The 12,810-nt window shown below is 42.4% G+C and overlaps 1 protein-coding gene across 5 annotated transcripts in view; it reads left to right on the top strand.

The window, feature by feature from the left end:
• DCAF4 (DDB1 and CUL4 associated factor 4) overlaps positions 1–12,810 on the top strand; it is a 497,489-nt gene that overhangs the window by 298,575 nt on the left and 186,104 nt on the right. For all 5 annotated transcript variants that reach the window (XM_069638614.1, XM_069638618.1, XM_069638619.1 and 2 more), the window contains exons 11-12: positions 2,970–3,113; positions 6,243–6,292. In XM_069638614.1, coding sequence (XP_069494715.1) covers positions 2,970–3,113; positions 6,243–6,292 — 194 coding nt within the window. The remainder of the gene's footprint in view (positions 1–2,969; positions 3,114–6,242; positions 6,293–12,810) is intronic.

Below are 12,810 nucleotides of genomic sequence, written 5' to 3' on the forward strand. Positions count from 1 at the left end.
ATGGCGCCTGCACGAAGACATCGTCTTCGACGTCTTCACACAATGGGGATTCCCAGAGATAGACCTGTTCGCAACCCTGGAGAACTTACAATGCCTAAGTTACGCCTCCAGGTACCCCCAGAACCAATCCAAGGGGAACGGTCTGTCGATGCAATGGTCAGGGAAATTTGTTTACGCTTTTCCCCCCGACTCCCCTTCTCAACAGAGTGGTGCACAAGGTGCACCAGGAACAAGTGACCATGATACTAGTGGCCCCAATGTGGGCCCGACAACCATGGTTCGCTCACTTGATGGAGATGTCTCTATCTCCCCCAGTAAAACTCCCCTGCCCGTACAACATGCTGTCTCAGGACAAGGGCAGGACTCTGCATCCATGCCCCCAGAACATGAACTTAGCAGCTTGGCTCCTGAGATCATAGAGTTCGGACATCTACAACTCCCGCAAAGATGCATGGACATCCTCAGGGAAGCCAGAAAACCTAACACTCGCCACTGCTATTCTAGCAAGTGGAAAAGATTTGTCATCTGGTGCAGGAGTAGAAGCATCAACCCTATTGACTGCTCTCCCACACATGTCCTATACCTGGCCCACCTATTGGATTCAGGTCTAGTGTTTAACTCCATTAAAGTCCACCTAGCGGCACTTTCTGGATACACCACTTCCCAACTCAAAGTGTCGTGGTGGAGGATCCCTGTTATAAAGGCATTCATGGAGGGAGTAAAGAGAATACACCCCCGGATAGCTGACCCAGCTCCCGGATGGGACCTTAATGTGGTACTTACCAGACTCATGGGCTCTCCATTCGAACCCATGCACAAAGCATCTCTTAAACACCTCACTCTTAAGACTGCTTTTTTTAATAGCTATCACCTCCATCAGGAGAGTAAGTGAACTTCAGGCTCTTTCTATTCTAGACCCCTTTGTTACAGTTCACAGAGATAAAGTGGTTCTACGCACTCACCCTAGGTTTGCTCCGAAATTTATTTCTAAATTCCACGTAAACCAATCTATAGAACTACCAACGTTCTTTCAAAATCCTTCCAATTTGGGAGAAAGGACTCTGCACACACTAGATGTACGCAGAGCGGTCATGTTCTACATGGAAAGAACCAGACCACTGAGGAAGACTAATCAGTTCTTCGTCTCGGTGGCAGCAGGAAGAGAAGGAGATGCGGTTTCAAAATCCACTATTTCTAGATGGATTGTTCAATGTATCACTCTCTGCTATACTCTTGCTAAGAGAGAACTGCCCTTTAGGCCAAGAGCACACTCTACTCGAGGCACGGGGGCATCCATAGCATTCATTGCAAATGTTCCCCTTGAGTCCATCTGCAAAGCGGCTACCTGGAGTTCTGTGCACACCTTTACAAAACACTACTGTCTAGATGCACACTCTAGATCTGACTCCCAGGTGGGACAGGCAGTATTACGACACCTTTTCTCTACTGTTCCTTCTCATAACCCACCGCCAACTCCGGGTACTGTTTGCTAGTCTATGCGCAGCATGTGATTCTAAGCAGATTAACAAACATCAGAAGACAATGCATTACTTACCGTAAAAGCATTTCTGATGGTTGTATCTGCTTAGATTCACATGCGCCCACCCTTCCTCCCCGCTCGGATGGAAGGAACATAGACTTCCTTTATATCTCTCTCTTTTCTGTACTCACTCACGTCTAGAAGGCTCCCTCAGGGCAGAAAAATACAAACAGAGGGACCTCGACGCGTGAGGGATTGTGGGTACAACGCACGTCACTATAGGGATAGTGTTTCAGACACGCCTTGTCGACGTCCCTTTTTTCGACTACGGAAAACAAAATGCAATACTCCGCAGTGACCACTGGATGTCGGACCTATGCACAGCATGTGAATCTAAGCAGATACAACCATCAGAAATGCTTTTACGGTAAGTAATGCATTGTCATATATGTATGTATTATGAATATGTATATATCAGAAAATAAGTTGCTGCTTACGTGCCTATATATTAGGTTTTGGGGTGTTTTTTGTGGTGTATGTTACATTGCATTCTCGCCTCCTTCTTTTAGGATACTGCTATACAATCTATTCTAAGCATGTGAATCCATGAAAGATCCAATGCTGGAGAAGGGAGTAGTTTCTTACCTGTAACTCCATTTCTCTAGCGTTGGTATCTTTCATGGATTCACATGCGCCCACCAGCCTCCCCGGAATGCAGTGTGCAAGATATGTGCATAAGCAGGTTCTCCTTTCTACTTTGGAGGTGCCGAAATCTGACGGGACCCGCGGGGGCGGGGCTTTTATACCACTACGTCCTACGGGGCATGCGTGAACGGCCCCAGAGAGGACGTAGATGTGGATAGGACACACAAGTGTCGGAAGTTTTTTCCTATAGGAAACGACTATATATGTGTACCGAGGGTTCCCAGTCTGACGACGGGGAATATTCTAAGCATGTGAATCCATGAAAGATACCAACGCTGGAGAAATGGAGTTACAGGTAAGAAACTACTCCCTTATTTGTTCAATGGCCACATTTTTTGTATCCCTCCTTCATGCAACAGTAAGAGGATTTCTTTGTTTGCACAGCAAGAGCTACTTTTCCTAAGAACATCAAAGGATACCATTCCCTTAATTCCTTATGGCCTTATGAAAGTCGGATAGGTTTTTTCCTTGTTGCTTACCTTGAGGCTTTTAACATAACTTTTATAATCAAAAAGACTGCATTTGGCATGATCAGTGTCCAAGTGAAGCTAACCTCTTACTTGTTAGTATCTGTATTGCAGAATACATTTCTAAGTTGGAATGGTTGAAGAATGACAATTGGGAAAAGCAAGGAAATCTATATGAGGAGAAACATGCAGCAGTGTTCTTTAAATGTTTTTGCGTCTACCCACCACAATGAATCTAGTCAATCTGACTGATGAAATCTAATTCATAGCTTTGTCTGGTTTCTTTTTTTTTTTTATTGGGTGTTTTTCTTCTTCAGGCAGATCGAGCCTGTGAGCAGATATTCACAGTGAACGAGGCCGATCATGGCGGATGCAAATATGGAATCATTAATCTGAAGAACCTATGGAAAGACTTGCCTCAAGTGGAGATGTATGACAATCTCTATTTCACCAACCGCAAGGTAATGCATTCTCATACCTTTTGCTTAAATGCCCGATGTGGCTTATTTGGAGGGATTTTCGAGAATCAAGGCTGGTGTGGGATTCTGAGAGGTCCACCTAGTAGGTGTCCGCAAGGGTTTTGCAAACTTGGGTCTAACCAACTCTGTGTAGCGTGGGCTGAGAAGTAAGGTTTAGACTTGGGAGATCATGAGTTTGCTGTAGAGGTACAGTTAACCACACATAGAGATTGTCCAGTATTAGAGGTCTACACAGATATATCAAGTTATACTGTTCATTAGGCCAAACTGTAGCAAGTAAAATTCAAGGGTAGCATAAACGAAAATTAACAGTAATTATTACTGGTAATACGAACTTGTAAGTTCTCTCAATAGTCACTCTTTAACTACAATAATTTAATTTACTTAACTGTGCTAAATATAATCTTTTCTTTTCCCAAGAAAGACTGCAAGGCCTTGTGTATGTTTCAAAATAAAGCTTAAAAGCGGTTATATCTGCTGTAGGGCTGCCTACACTTGTTTAACCCCTCTGAGATTTCTAAAGGCATGCAAATTCAGTACATTTTTTAATTCTTTCATACATAAATGTTTTTCCATACACATAAGTCATCAATCAGAATCAGTTATTACATTCAAGAGAGTAAAATGAACAACTAACGAGGAAGCAGAACAAAAAATAAAACAGAGCAAATATTAGTTCAGCTCCATCAATATGGTAATGTCCTAGACCATAAATGAACATACATTTCCACTTTGTCTTTTTCGGAGTTCCAAGCAGAGGAAAGAAATAATCTTCATAATGCTAAATCCCCAATTTGGACGTTTTACCTACTTTGGTGTACTTGGTTTTTAGAATTCCCCTTTCTGTTGCAAACTCACTTATTGGTATCAACTTAAAGATTTACTTAGAGATCTGATTTAAATGACATTTTATGATAGCTATCAAATTCCAAATACCATACCCCTTATTGATTAAAATTCTCTGATATGCTGTTTAATAATGTAAGGGGCAATATGTTTATCCATCATGATATTCCAGATTCACCGCAAATATCTGCTATGTATTAAAGGAAATCAAATATCTGTTCAGTTTCCCATTTCACATTGAAACTATCTAAATCCCATAAGAGGAAGCGTTTTAGATTTCAATGCAATTTTTCAACTTTACAGATTATCTTCTACAAAGAAAAGTCTTATGTATCAACTATTTGTTTTGTGTATAAACTAATTTGTTTGAGATCGATTTAATCATGTCTGTATTAAAAAATATATTTTTATTAGTCCTCCTGATTCTTGCACATAAATAGTCTGCATCGAAAACGAGTTCAATTATAAAATGTAACTCAACGGATAATCGTAATTTCCTAGAATATATTCATTAGGTTTTTTTTCTACATGATCCGTTTACTGGCTTAAATATTCATTTTATTTTGCTCAGACGTTAAAGTATAACAATACATGTGAACATCAGCATTGGTCCTTTCCCATGGGTTCCATTCTCAAATTCATGTATTATGAACTCAGAAAGTGGCACTTAGTTTAATTTTAGGCTGACTTTCATCACAGCCATTTTCGGCCTGTGCTTCTTGGTGTATTGCATGCTTTGTGGTCACCATCTTGGGAGCTGCTTAAATAATAATAATTGTCTGTTATGATTTAACCACATACATGCATTAGGTCATAGCTCAGTGCCACTTAAATGGTTGTTTACTCTACTCACTGTGTTTGACATGGATTATGAATGTCCTGCTAACACAAGGACCACTTTGCTATCAATATTAAATAAGGTTACATTTTACCAGACAATCATCCATCGTTGTTGTTTGTTATTAATTCTATTGGAACATTATTGTGCCAAATCACTCTTATTATAGAACAGACTCCCATTATTACAATTCACTGCTTAGTTTAATGATGTTATTTTAATTGATCATTTATTTGTCAAAGAAATGTGCGTCATGTGCATGTGTTACGTGATAACTCTGTGGACATGATTATTTACTCCTCTCAATATGGTGGTTGATATAAACATCCTGATATTACGAAACCAGATTGTTGCACCTTGTTTTCAATGTTAGGTAAAGTTACCTATTACCAGAAAATCTTGCAAAATTACATAATTTGGTTAGTTTAAATAGTATATTATTGTTCCGAATACATTTCTTATTGACAAATCAACTCCATTGTTACCTCTGAATGCTCAGTTTGCTGTGATTTTGATTTGATGTTTTTCTCACCATTTGACGGTTTCGATTTTGATGTGCTGTCGTGTCTGTTCACTTAATGCATGTCATGTACATGTTTCAAATGGATAGACTATCTACTGTCTAAGTCTTATTGGCAAATCAACTCTCATTATTATCCTTGAATACTCATTTTGTATGTGATTTTAATTGGTTATTTTGTCTATCCATTAGATGCATGTAATATACATCATGTCCATGTTATGTCGTCCTTATCCACCACTTCTGTTTGAATATATTATACATTGAACCCCTTTGTCTGAAAGTCAGGCAGGTCCCCCATATCAAAGGGATCTGTTTGGTGTTGTCAGGAGTCATATTTATGATCCATTTTCTCCCTAAAGAGACCTTATGCCTCCTGATGGGTCCTCTGAAACTGATTTTTTTCTTGAATCCTCTTTTGAGTCTCCTGCTCATAGACAAGTAAATGTGTAGGCATTTCTTTGCACAACACCCGTCCTGCTGCAACCAAAAAAAATAATGGATGGAGATTTTATGGCAGGGTTTAGACCACTGTTAGCTCTTTGTTTTATCCTCCAATTGCATCTGGTCTCTGCCTTCGCGCCATCCTCAAGAGTCAGAGCGGCAACATGAAATTCTACTGCAGATGAGTTAAAGCCTTTCTGCACTCACCACAGAGTTAATTTTCAAGATGGAGGCCCATCATTTGCTGCCAGGCCACCTCTTTATCCTGCTGGGTTAGGCAGCTGTATATTGGAACCCTTTCTTGATTTGGCCTTGTGAACCAGACTGTTTTATGAATTTTGGAGTTTAGAAGTGCATAGTGTGGTTAACTCCACTGACCAAAACACTGCAGTAACTCTGAGTCATTCAAACATCCAATCAAAATGAATGTACCTGTTTTTTAATACCATTTTATTTTCCTTAGGTCAATGCAGCTTGCTGGGCTTCGGTGACGCATCCCGATTCTCATGTGCTGTATCCTTTTAAGATGATATTTGTATCTGTAAATTCCCCACTACAATGTTTCTTTTCTTTGTTTATATATTTTATGTAGTACTTGCATATTAAACTGTGGTAATTATGCAACTTGATATGCCATTTCATTGTACATTCTCGTGAGGGGCTTCAAAGGTCATCCATTAGCCGATATTCCAATTAAATGCATGACGCTCAAAGCAGGACCAACACACAAAAGACACAGGGATGCGTTGAATAAAAGGTGTATCCAGTCATTGCATCGAATACAAAGCATTGAATGCCAAAAGCATTGAAAGAAGCATCGAGAAAACAAAGCATCTAATGCATTTTTTTCAAAGGTAAAGGTTTTATCTTAGTTATAATGGGTTTTAAGGGGTAAAAAAAGGGTGTGAGGGAGACCACCCCATTAAAAAAAATGCATTTCGTGCTTTTTTGTTGTTGCTTTTTTTTAGATTCTAAGGCATTCAATGCTTTGGCATTCGATGCAATCCCCATACACCAATAAAAGGTTGCTTAAGGTAGTTACAATGTTGAGCCAAAAATAAACCTCACCACTTCCCAGGTCCAAAGGTACTTTCCTGAAGCAGCTAATACTAGGAATCAACTGTGTGGTCTTTATTGGGTCTAAAGTAAGTACTAAAAAGCCAGGATGGCTTCTCCTCAAATTTAAGCAACAACTCACAGGGCTTTCACTTGCCAGTAACCCCGTCTTAGGGGGTTAATTGTCTCTGCACTTCCTTGTTCGTGCTGGTTCTATAGAGGCAGGTCACTTGCGTCTGTGTCTCCTTCTCGATGCCTGGAGAGACTCCTCAACTGGATCGCTGGGGGCCCATATGCACCTGCACATTTGACCTGGAATGTGTCTCAAATAAGTGCTGGATAAGAACCAGGAGCCTGCCTACCTGAACTTCTCTGCAGGTTGCATCATTGTGCCTGTACACCTCCCTGTCTTGGAGTCCTGGCTTTAGTCCCAAATGCCCAGTCCTAGTTTAGCTCTTTGGATGTGTCGCAAAAGACTTTCTCACTTACTCGAGCTTCCTCAACGTTTTTCTTTGTGCTTGTACCTTTCCCCTACTCTACTCCCTTCCACTCAGTCTTAGGGTGCATTTGCCTCTTCCCTACTTCCCTCTGGCCTTTTCTTCCCTCTCGCGTAGTCCTTTCCTCCTCAACTCATTTCCGGTGTCCGGTCAAAGGTTCAACACCAAAATGGTCGAATGACCAAAGGGTCGAGTCAGAATGACCGAAAACCAAAGGGTCGATTTTTTTTTTTTTTTTTTTTTAATATATATATTTTTTTTGGTTTTCGGATAGGAAAAAAATGATTTTTGCATCAAAAACGGGTGTTTGGGGGTGGAACCCCCCCAAAAAAAAAATGTCGACCCTTTGGTTTTCGGTCATTTTGACTCGACCCTTTTGTAATTCGGCCATTTTGATTCGAACATTTGACCTAGAACCCTCATTTCCCTATCTACCTTTTAGTACACATCTTAACCTTTCAGTTGGTGTTGTCTTCAACGCAGTGTTCCTTCTCTCGTCTTCCTCAACTCCTCTCCTAATCTCCTCCTTAATAAACCTTTGCGAGTGTTAGAGAGAATTCTCAGAAATGTGCTAATTCCCTTCTACCTTGGAGACCCCCAGCTCTTTTTGCCGGACTTTAGGACTTTTTAATTTCTAACCTAGAGAGAGTGAGATCTTTTTCCCACTGACTCATGTATTTTTCTGTGATTTGGAGTCTGACAAACTCCATAGGCATCATCTTTAGGTTGTGACACACTGCACATTCAGTGTAGTGGCACAGGGAAGTCTCTTAGAGTTCCCAAAGGTTTAAATGCAGTCTCTTCGTGAAACTACTGTTTCCAAGAGCACTGAAGTGAAATTGACTTTACTTACATTTTTTAACTTTCTAGACCCAGCACACACTATCTTACAATAGGGTTCTGTAGGGGTTACTTCCTATCCCCTTTGTCTAGTTCCTCATGTAACATTTTTATGTTACCCTTTCCACAATTAATGGCTGGTGGCAGTGGTTTACTTTTTCCTACCATTGTCTGTTATTACTGCGGGCTGCAATTGCAGCTATAGTAAGACACTCGTGGGTGCCCATTTTGTCAAAATGGCCTGGTCGTCTTTTTTCGCCATTTCTTGTTGGAAAGGTCCTTCTTGAGATTTCCTCTGTGCGCCAAACCAGGTTTGGTTCCTTTGTTCGTTTTGTCTTTGGTGGGATTCATAAGTGAAGCCTGCCTCGGGCTCCAGTGTGTCTAGCAGGGCAGGAAGTGAGGGAGGTGCCCGAAACTCCCAGTGCTTAGTCTACTTGGTTACAGGAATACACCCAAGGGTGATTGGCTGGAGGGCGGTCCTTTGAGGACAGCCACCCTGCTGTGTGATTGACAGCTAGGCTGCGAATTAATGTGAGGAACCTGCATAAAAGGCTAGGCTTTTTGCTTGAAAGGCAGAGTCGACCACTGGACAAAGGAATCCACAGAAGAACTTGGAAGAGACGCCTGCTGCAACTCCTGGACCGTTGGTTTACCCGGCTAAGCCCCGCTGCTGTGCTAAAGCTCGAATTTGCCTCGACTAGACAAGACCTGCAAAGGACGACTTCTCCCCTTCGCTTGGTGGGACCAATCGACTCCAAGACGAGTTCATCTGGAAATCCTCTCTGAGCTGGCTGTCCTTCCATTGCTGCTGCAGGAACCAAAGTGCCAGGGAGAAGAACACCAGAATCGAGTGAGTGTCTTTAAGTCAGACACAACCTCCAGGAAGATCCTCCGGACTCCCAGGAAGCAGGACTGACCAAGCCCGATCCACCGCAACAGAGTGCTGGACCCCAGATGTGAGGAAAGTCCATAGTGGTATCCGAGAACCGCGGTGGTGCTATTTGCGAGAGCCGCGAGGAGCTGAAACTGTGAAGTGCCGCTGATCTGAAGTTTTCCCATTGCTGCCGCCGGCCTTCAATTCATAGTGCAGGAGTCCTCAGACGTCCTCCCTCTTGTCCCCACGACTGAGGCCCAGGAACAACAGGATCTGCAGACCTACACAGGAAGAGAAGCCAGCTGCAACCAAATTCTTCTAACCAAAGATACTGTAAAACTAAGAGGTCTTACCTCTTGTCGTTTAGCCTTGCTTGCTCTCAGTTGAGACTTGTCTTGGTTGCTTTGGCAGAGTTGCTTGCAGCTTTGTTCCTGACAAGCCTCCCAGCGTGTGGCCCTCCAGTGATTTTATTTTTTCTACAAAGACTTCTAAAACATTGTGCAAGACTTTTACTTACCTGCAAGAAGTGCTTCAGCTCACTTCGACTTTTGCTCAATTAACATTGGCTGGCTTGGCTCCCTGAAAGACTCTTCTTACCTCTGACTTTGTGCTTGACCTTTCCTCCAGGAAAGGGTTAATTTACTTTGCATTGGGGGTTCAAAAGTACTTGTCTGCTTCAGAATATTTGTGTAACCTTTGTTTTATTGCCAAACCCTTTTCTTTGACACCAAACCCAGTATTGCTCTAAATGTACCAGTGATATATTAAAGTCCACAGTGTCCTAGTTATTTAAGTCACTTCAGGGTGTAGGAACCTTGTGTGCCATCCCGATTGGGTACTTGCTGATTTAGAGAAACTAGAGTGTGTATTTTGAAGTATATTTTTGTGTTACTTCTATATTGCTCCCTTCTGAAGAAGGCTTATTCAACTGACTGTGAAATGAATGAATAAGTGTTTAATCAAGAAACCTTGAGTGTAAGAGTTTATTTGAATACTTGTCATTGTGAATCACTGTGTAAAAACCCTACTGCTCACATTGACCCCTCTTGAGATAAGCCTGGCTGCTCAGCCACACTACCAACCTGTGTCGTACAGACTTATACCAAAGGTTGGGTTACCTATTGCCAGAGGGACATGCTTGGTGTAGTCTCCCAAAGAGTACTGCATACATTCTTGCCTAACAGCGACCTTCTGTTTGTTGTATCCTCTCCCCACCTCTACAACACCCTCCTCTTTCTCTCTCCTTGTATATCATATCCAACCTTCTCCTGAATACACTCCTACGCTTCTAGCATTAGGTCACCTCCTTCCTTTCCTCCTTTAGTGCTCCCTCTAGCTACCTCACTCCTTCTGAAACCTTACCACTACCTTACCATTTACTTCCTTTCTGCTATATCTCAATATCTGGTTACCTCTCTTCAGCCTCCTTTCTTCTGCTCAAACTCGATCTCCTTCTGCTTTCTCCTTGAACTCTCTCCAAAGCTCCTCTTCATACTCCAAACACCCACACTCTTTTCTAAATGCCAGTGGTTTCTGTGGTGGCCAGGCGCCGCTGTCAAGAACTGCCCTCGTTTAAAACAAGTTAAGGTTTTTACTTTTAATATTCTTGGAAGTTGATTGTTAATCTGAGATTATCTGTCCGCTCTTCTCTGTGCAGAGCCATAGTACAACCCTTTATTGAGCCAGTTAATGCAGAATTCCCTTTTTGGGTATTCTAAGGTCACCTTTTGGATCCCTCAACTTTTTGCTTTTTCTCCTGTCGTTTTTGGTTCCTTAATCTCTTGTGTGACCAGAGGTACTTCTCCTGAATTTCCCCTGCCATTACGTCCCTTTTTACCTTATAGAAGGTCATTGATATTTGATTGCTCTTTAAGCGTCCAGTTCCTGGGGTTCCTCTTAAGCTTGCTGTTTTTGCTTTTAGATGATGTTATCCCTACACAGGTTTTAGTGAGTAGGTTAGTAGCAGCTATACTTTAGTTTTGGCTACACCAAGGGTGAAAGCCATTTTACTGCATTGGTAGCCCAATGTAGCATTTTGGTAACCACTGCAATCCTATTCTCGGCCATATTGTGTTTTAGGGCTTACACTATCTAGGTGACAATGAGGTAGGCCATAAAATGGGCATGCTGACCACATTTGCTCTTTGTGAGCCTACAATTGCAGTCTTCATATTGTGCCTAACTTGTTTAGGCTAGTAAAGATTCCTAGACTATCCCTCCTGTGGGGATGGCTAAGGCGGAGGGGTAGTCCTACTGACCAGCCTGCCCATCTTAGTGCTTGGCTGGCCTTTGGCTAGCCAATTGGGCAAGGGTACTTGGGCTGTGTTCTGCCCATATTACACTATCTTGCTTTTCTCTTCATGTAACTTGGAGGTGGTCGGTCTGCCGACCGGGTGAAGGAATTTTCGTGTCGATTTCCACTAGTTATTGGCATTTTTAAAGCCCTCACTCAGCAATACTTGCTAAATGCAGAGTCTTGGGCATATCCTGCTTTGTGTTTTTGCTATTTGACATCCAGTCTGCGTTTCTTGAAGACTCCTGCTGACTCTCCACATCTGCTGGTTCGAGCACTCCACTTTGGAAACATTTTCTGGGCTGTTCCACCACTACATCCCACGGTTTTCTGCCATGATCCTCCATTTGGCTTTGGGTTGCTGGTGGTGTCCAGAGAGGTCTTGAGGCTTCAACTACCCACAAATTCTTCAACTTAGTACACCCAAAGGTGCCTCCAGCCGTTGCCTCCATCCTGGGACCGTTTGCTGCTTCCTTCTTTTGTGCCTCAAGCTGCTGGGAGCCCTTGTCTCAGGTCTCCTCTTCTTCCTGGAGTCTTCCTCGCTGGCTTTTCACTCCTGGCTTGAAGGTAATGTCCTGCAAAGAGTCAATGTTCCTTTCCTGGGTCACTGGGATCTTTATTGGCTACGGGTGCAAGTCCTGGAAAGCCAAATCCTGAAAGCTTCACCTCTGTAATAGAGCGGTTTACTCAACAGGTGATTTCGGGTTGCGGGATCCACTTTCGCCAGCAATGTAAGTATTTACTTTGGGTGTGTGATTATTTTTGCTACACATCCCCAGGTATCCTCCTGGTCCATGGTAGAGATTCGTTGGAGGGAAGTCTTTACTGCGTTTCCCTTAGACTTCTCTTCTTGCTCCTCCTGTTCTGCAACTTCTGCTTTTGTGATCATGAGTCCATCTTTCAACCTCTGGAACACTTTGTTAGAGTCTCCTCTGTCCACCCCTGGGGTTGATCATCGCAGTATCTGCACCTTTCTAGTAGATCAGTCTTACCTCCATTAAAGCGGATGGCCCTTTAACTCTCTCCAAAACATGCCTGTGGAATTGTGAACTTAATTGTAACTCGCATGAAATTGGCTCTGGTGTACTTAATTGCCTCTGGAAATGTTTCCTGGAACCCCTAGAGGGTTAGTGATATTACAATTTTTGCACTTAACTTCGATTTTATATGCATTTTTGAAGCCGTACCCTGGATTTCTCTCATGGTAAAGATATTTACAAAACTGTGACTACCTCTGGTAAAAATATTTATATTTTTCCCTGAAATGTTCAAAGACGGTAATCCCAGTCATCACCTATGCAGCTGAGGCATGCCTTGGACTACAGTGGAAGACGTGGGACTGGCTGGGGGATACATTTTGGCGTACCATACTCCAGCTGCCGAACGCAGTCCCGATTGTCCTCATCTGTCATGAGATTGGTCTCTTGTCTCTCTACATAAGAGTAAAATGGAAATTGCTTTTACTCTTTAG

This window comes from Ambystoma mexicanum, chromosome 14 (assembly GCF_040938575.1).
Source record: "Ambystoma mexicanum isolate Mex_15411 chromosome 14, UKY_AmexF1_1, whole genome shotgun sequence".
Lineage (NCBI taxonomy): Eukaryota > Metazoa > Chordata > Amphibia > Caudata > Ambystomatidae > Ambystoma > Ambystoma mexicanum.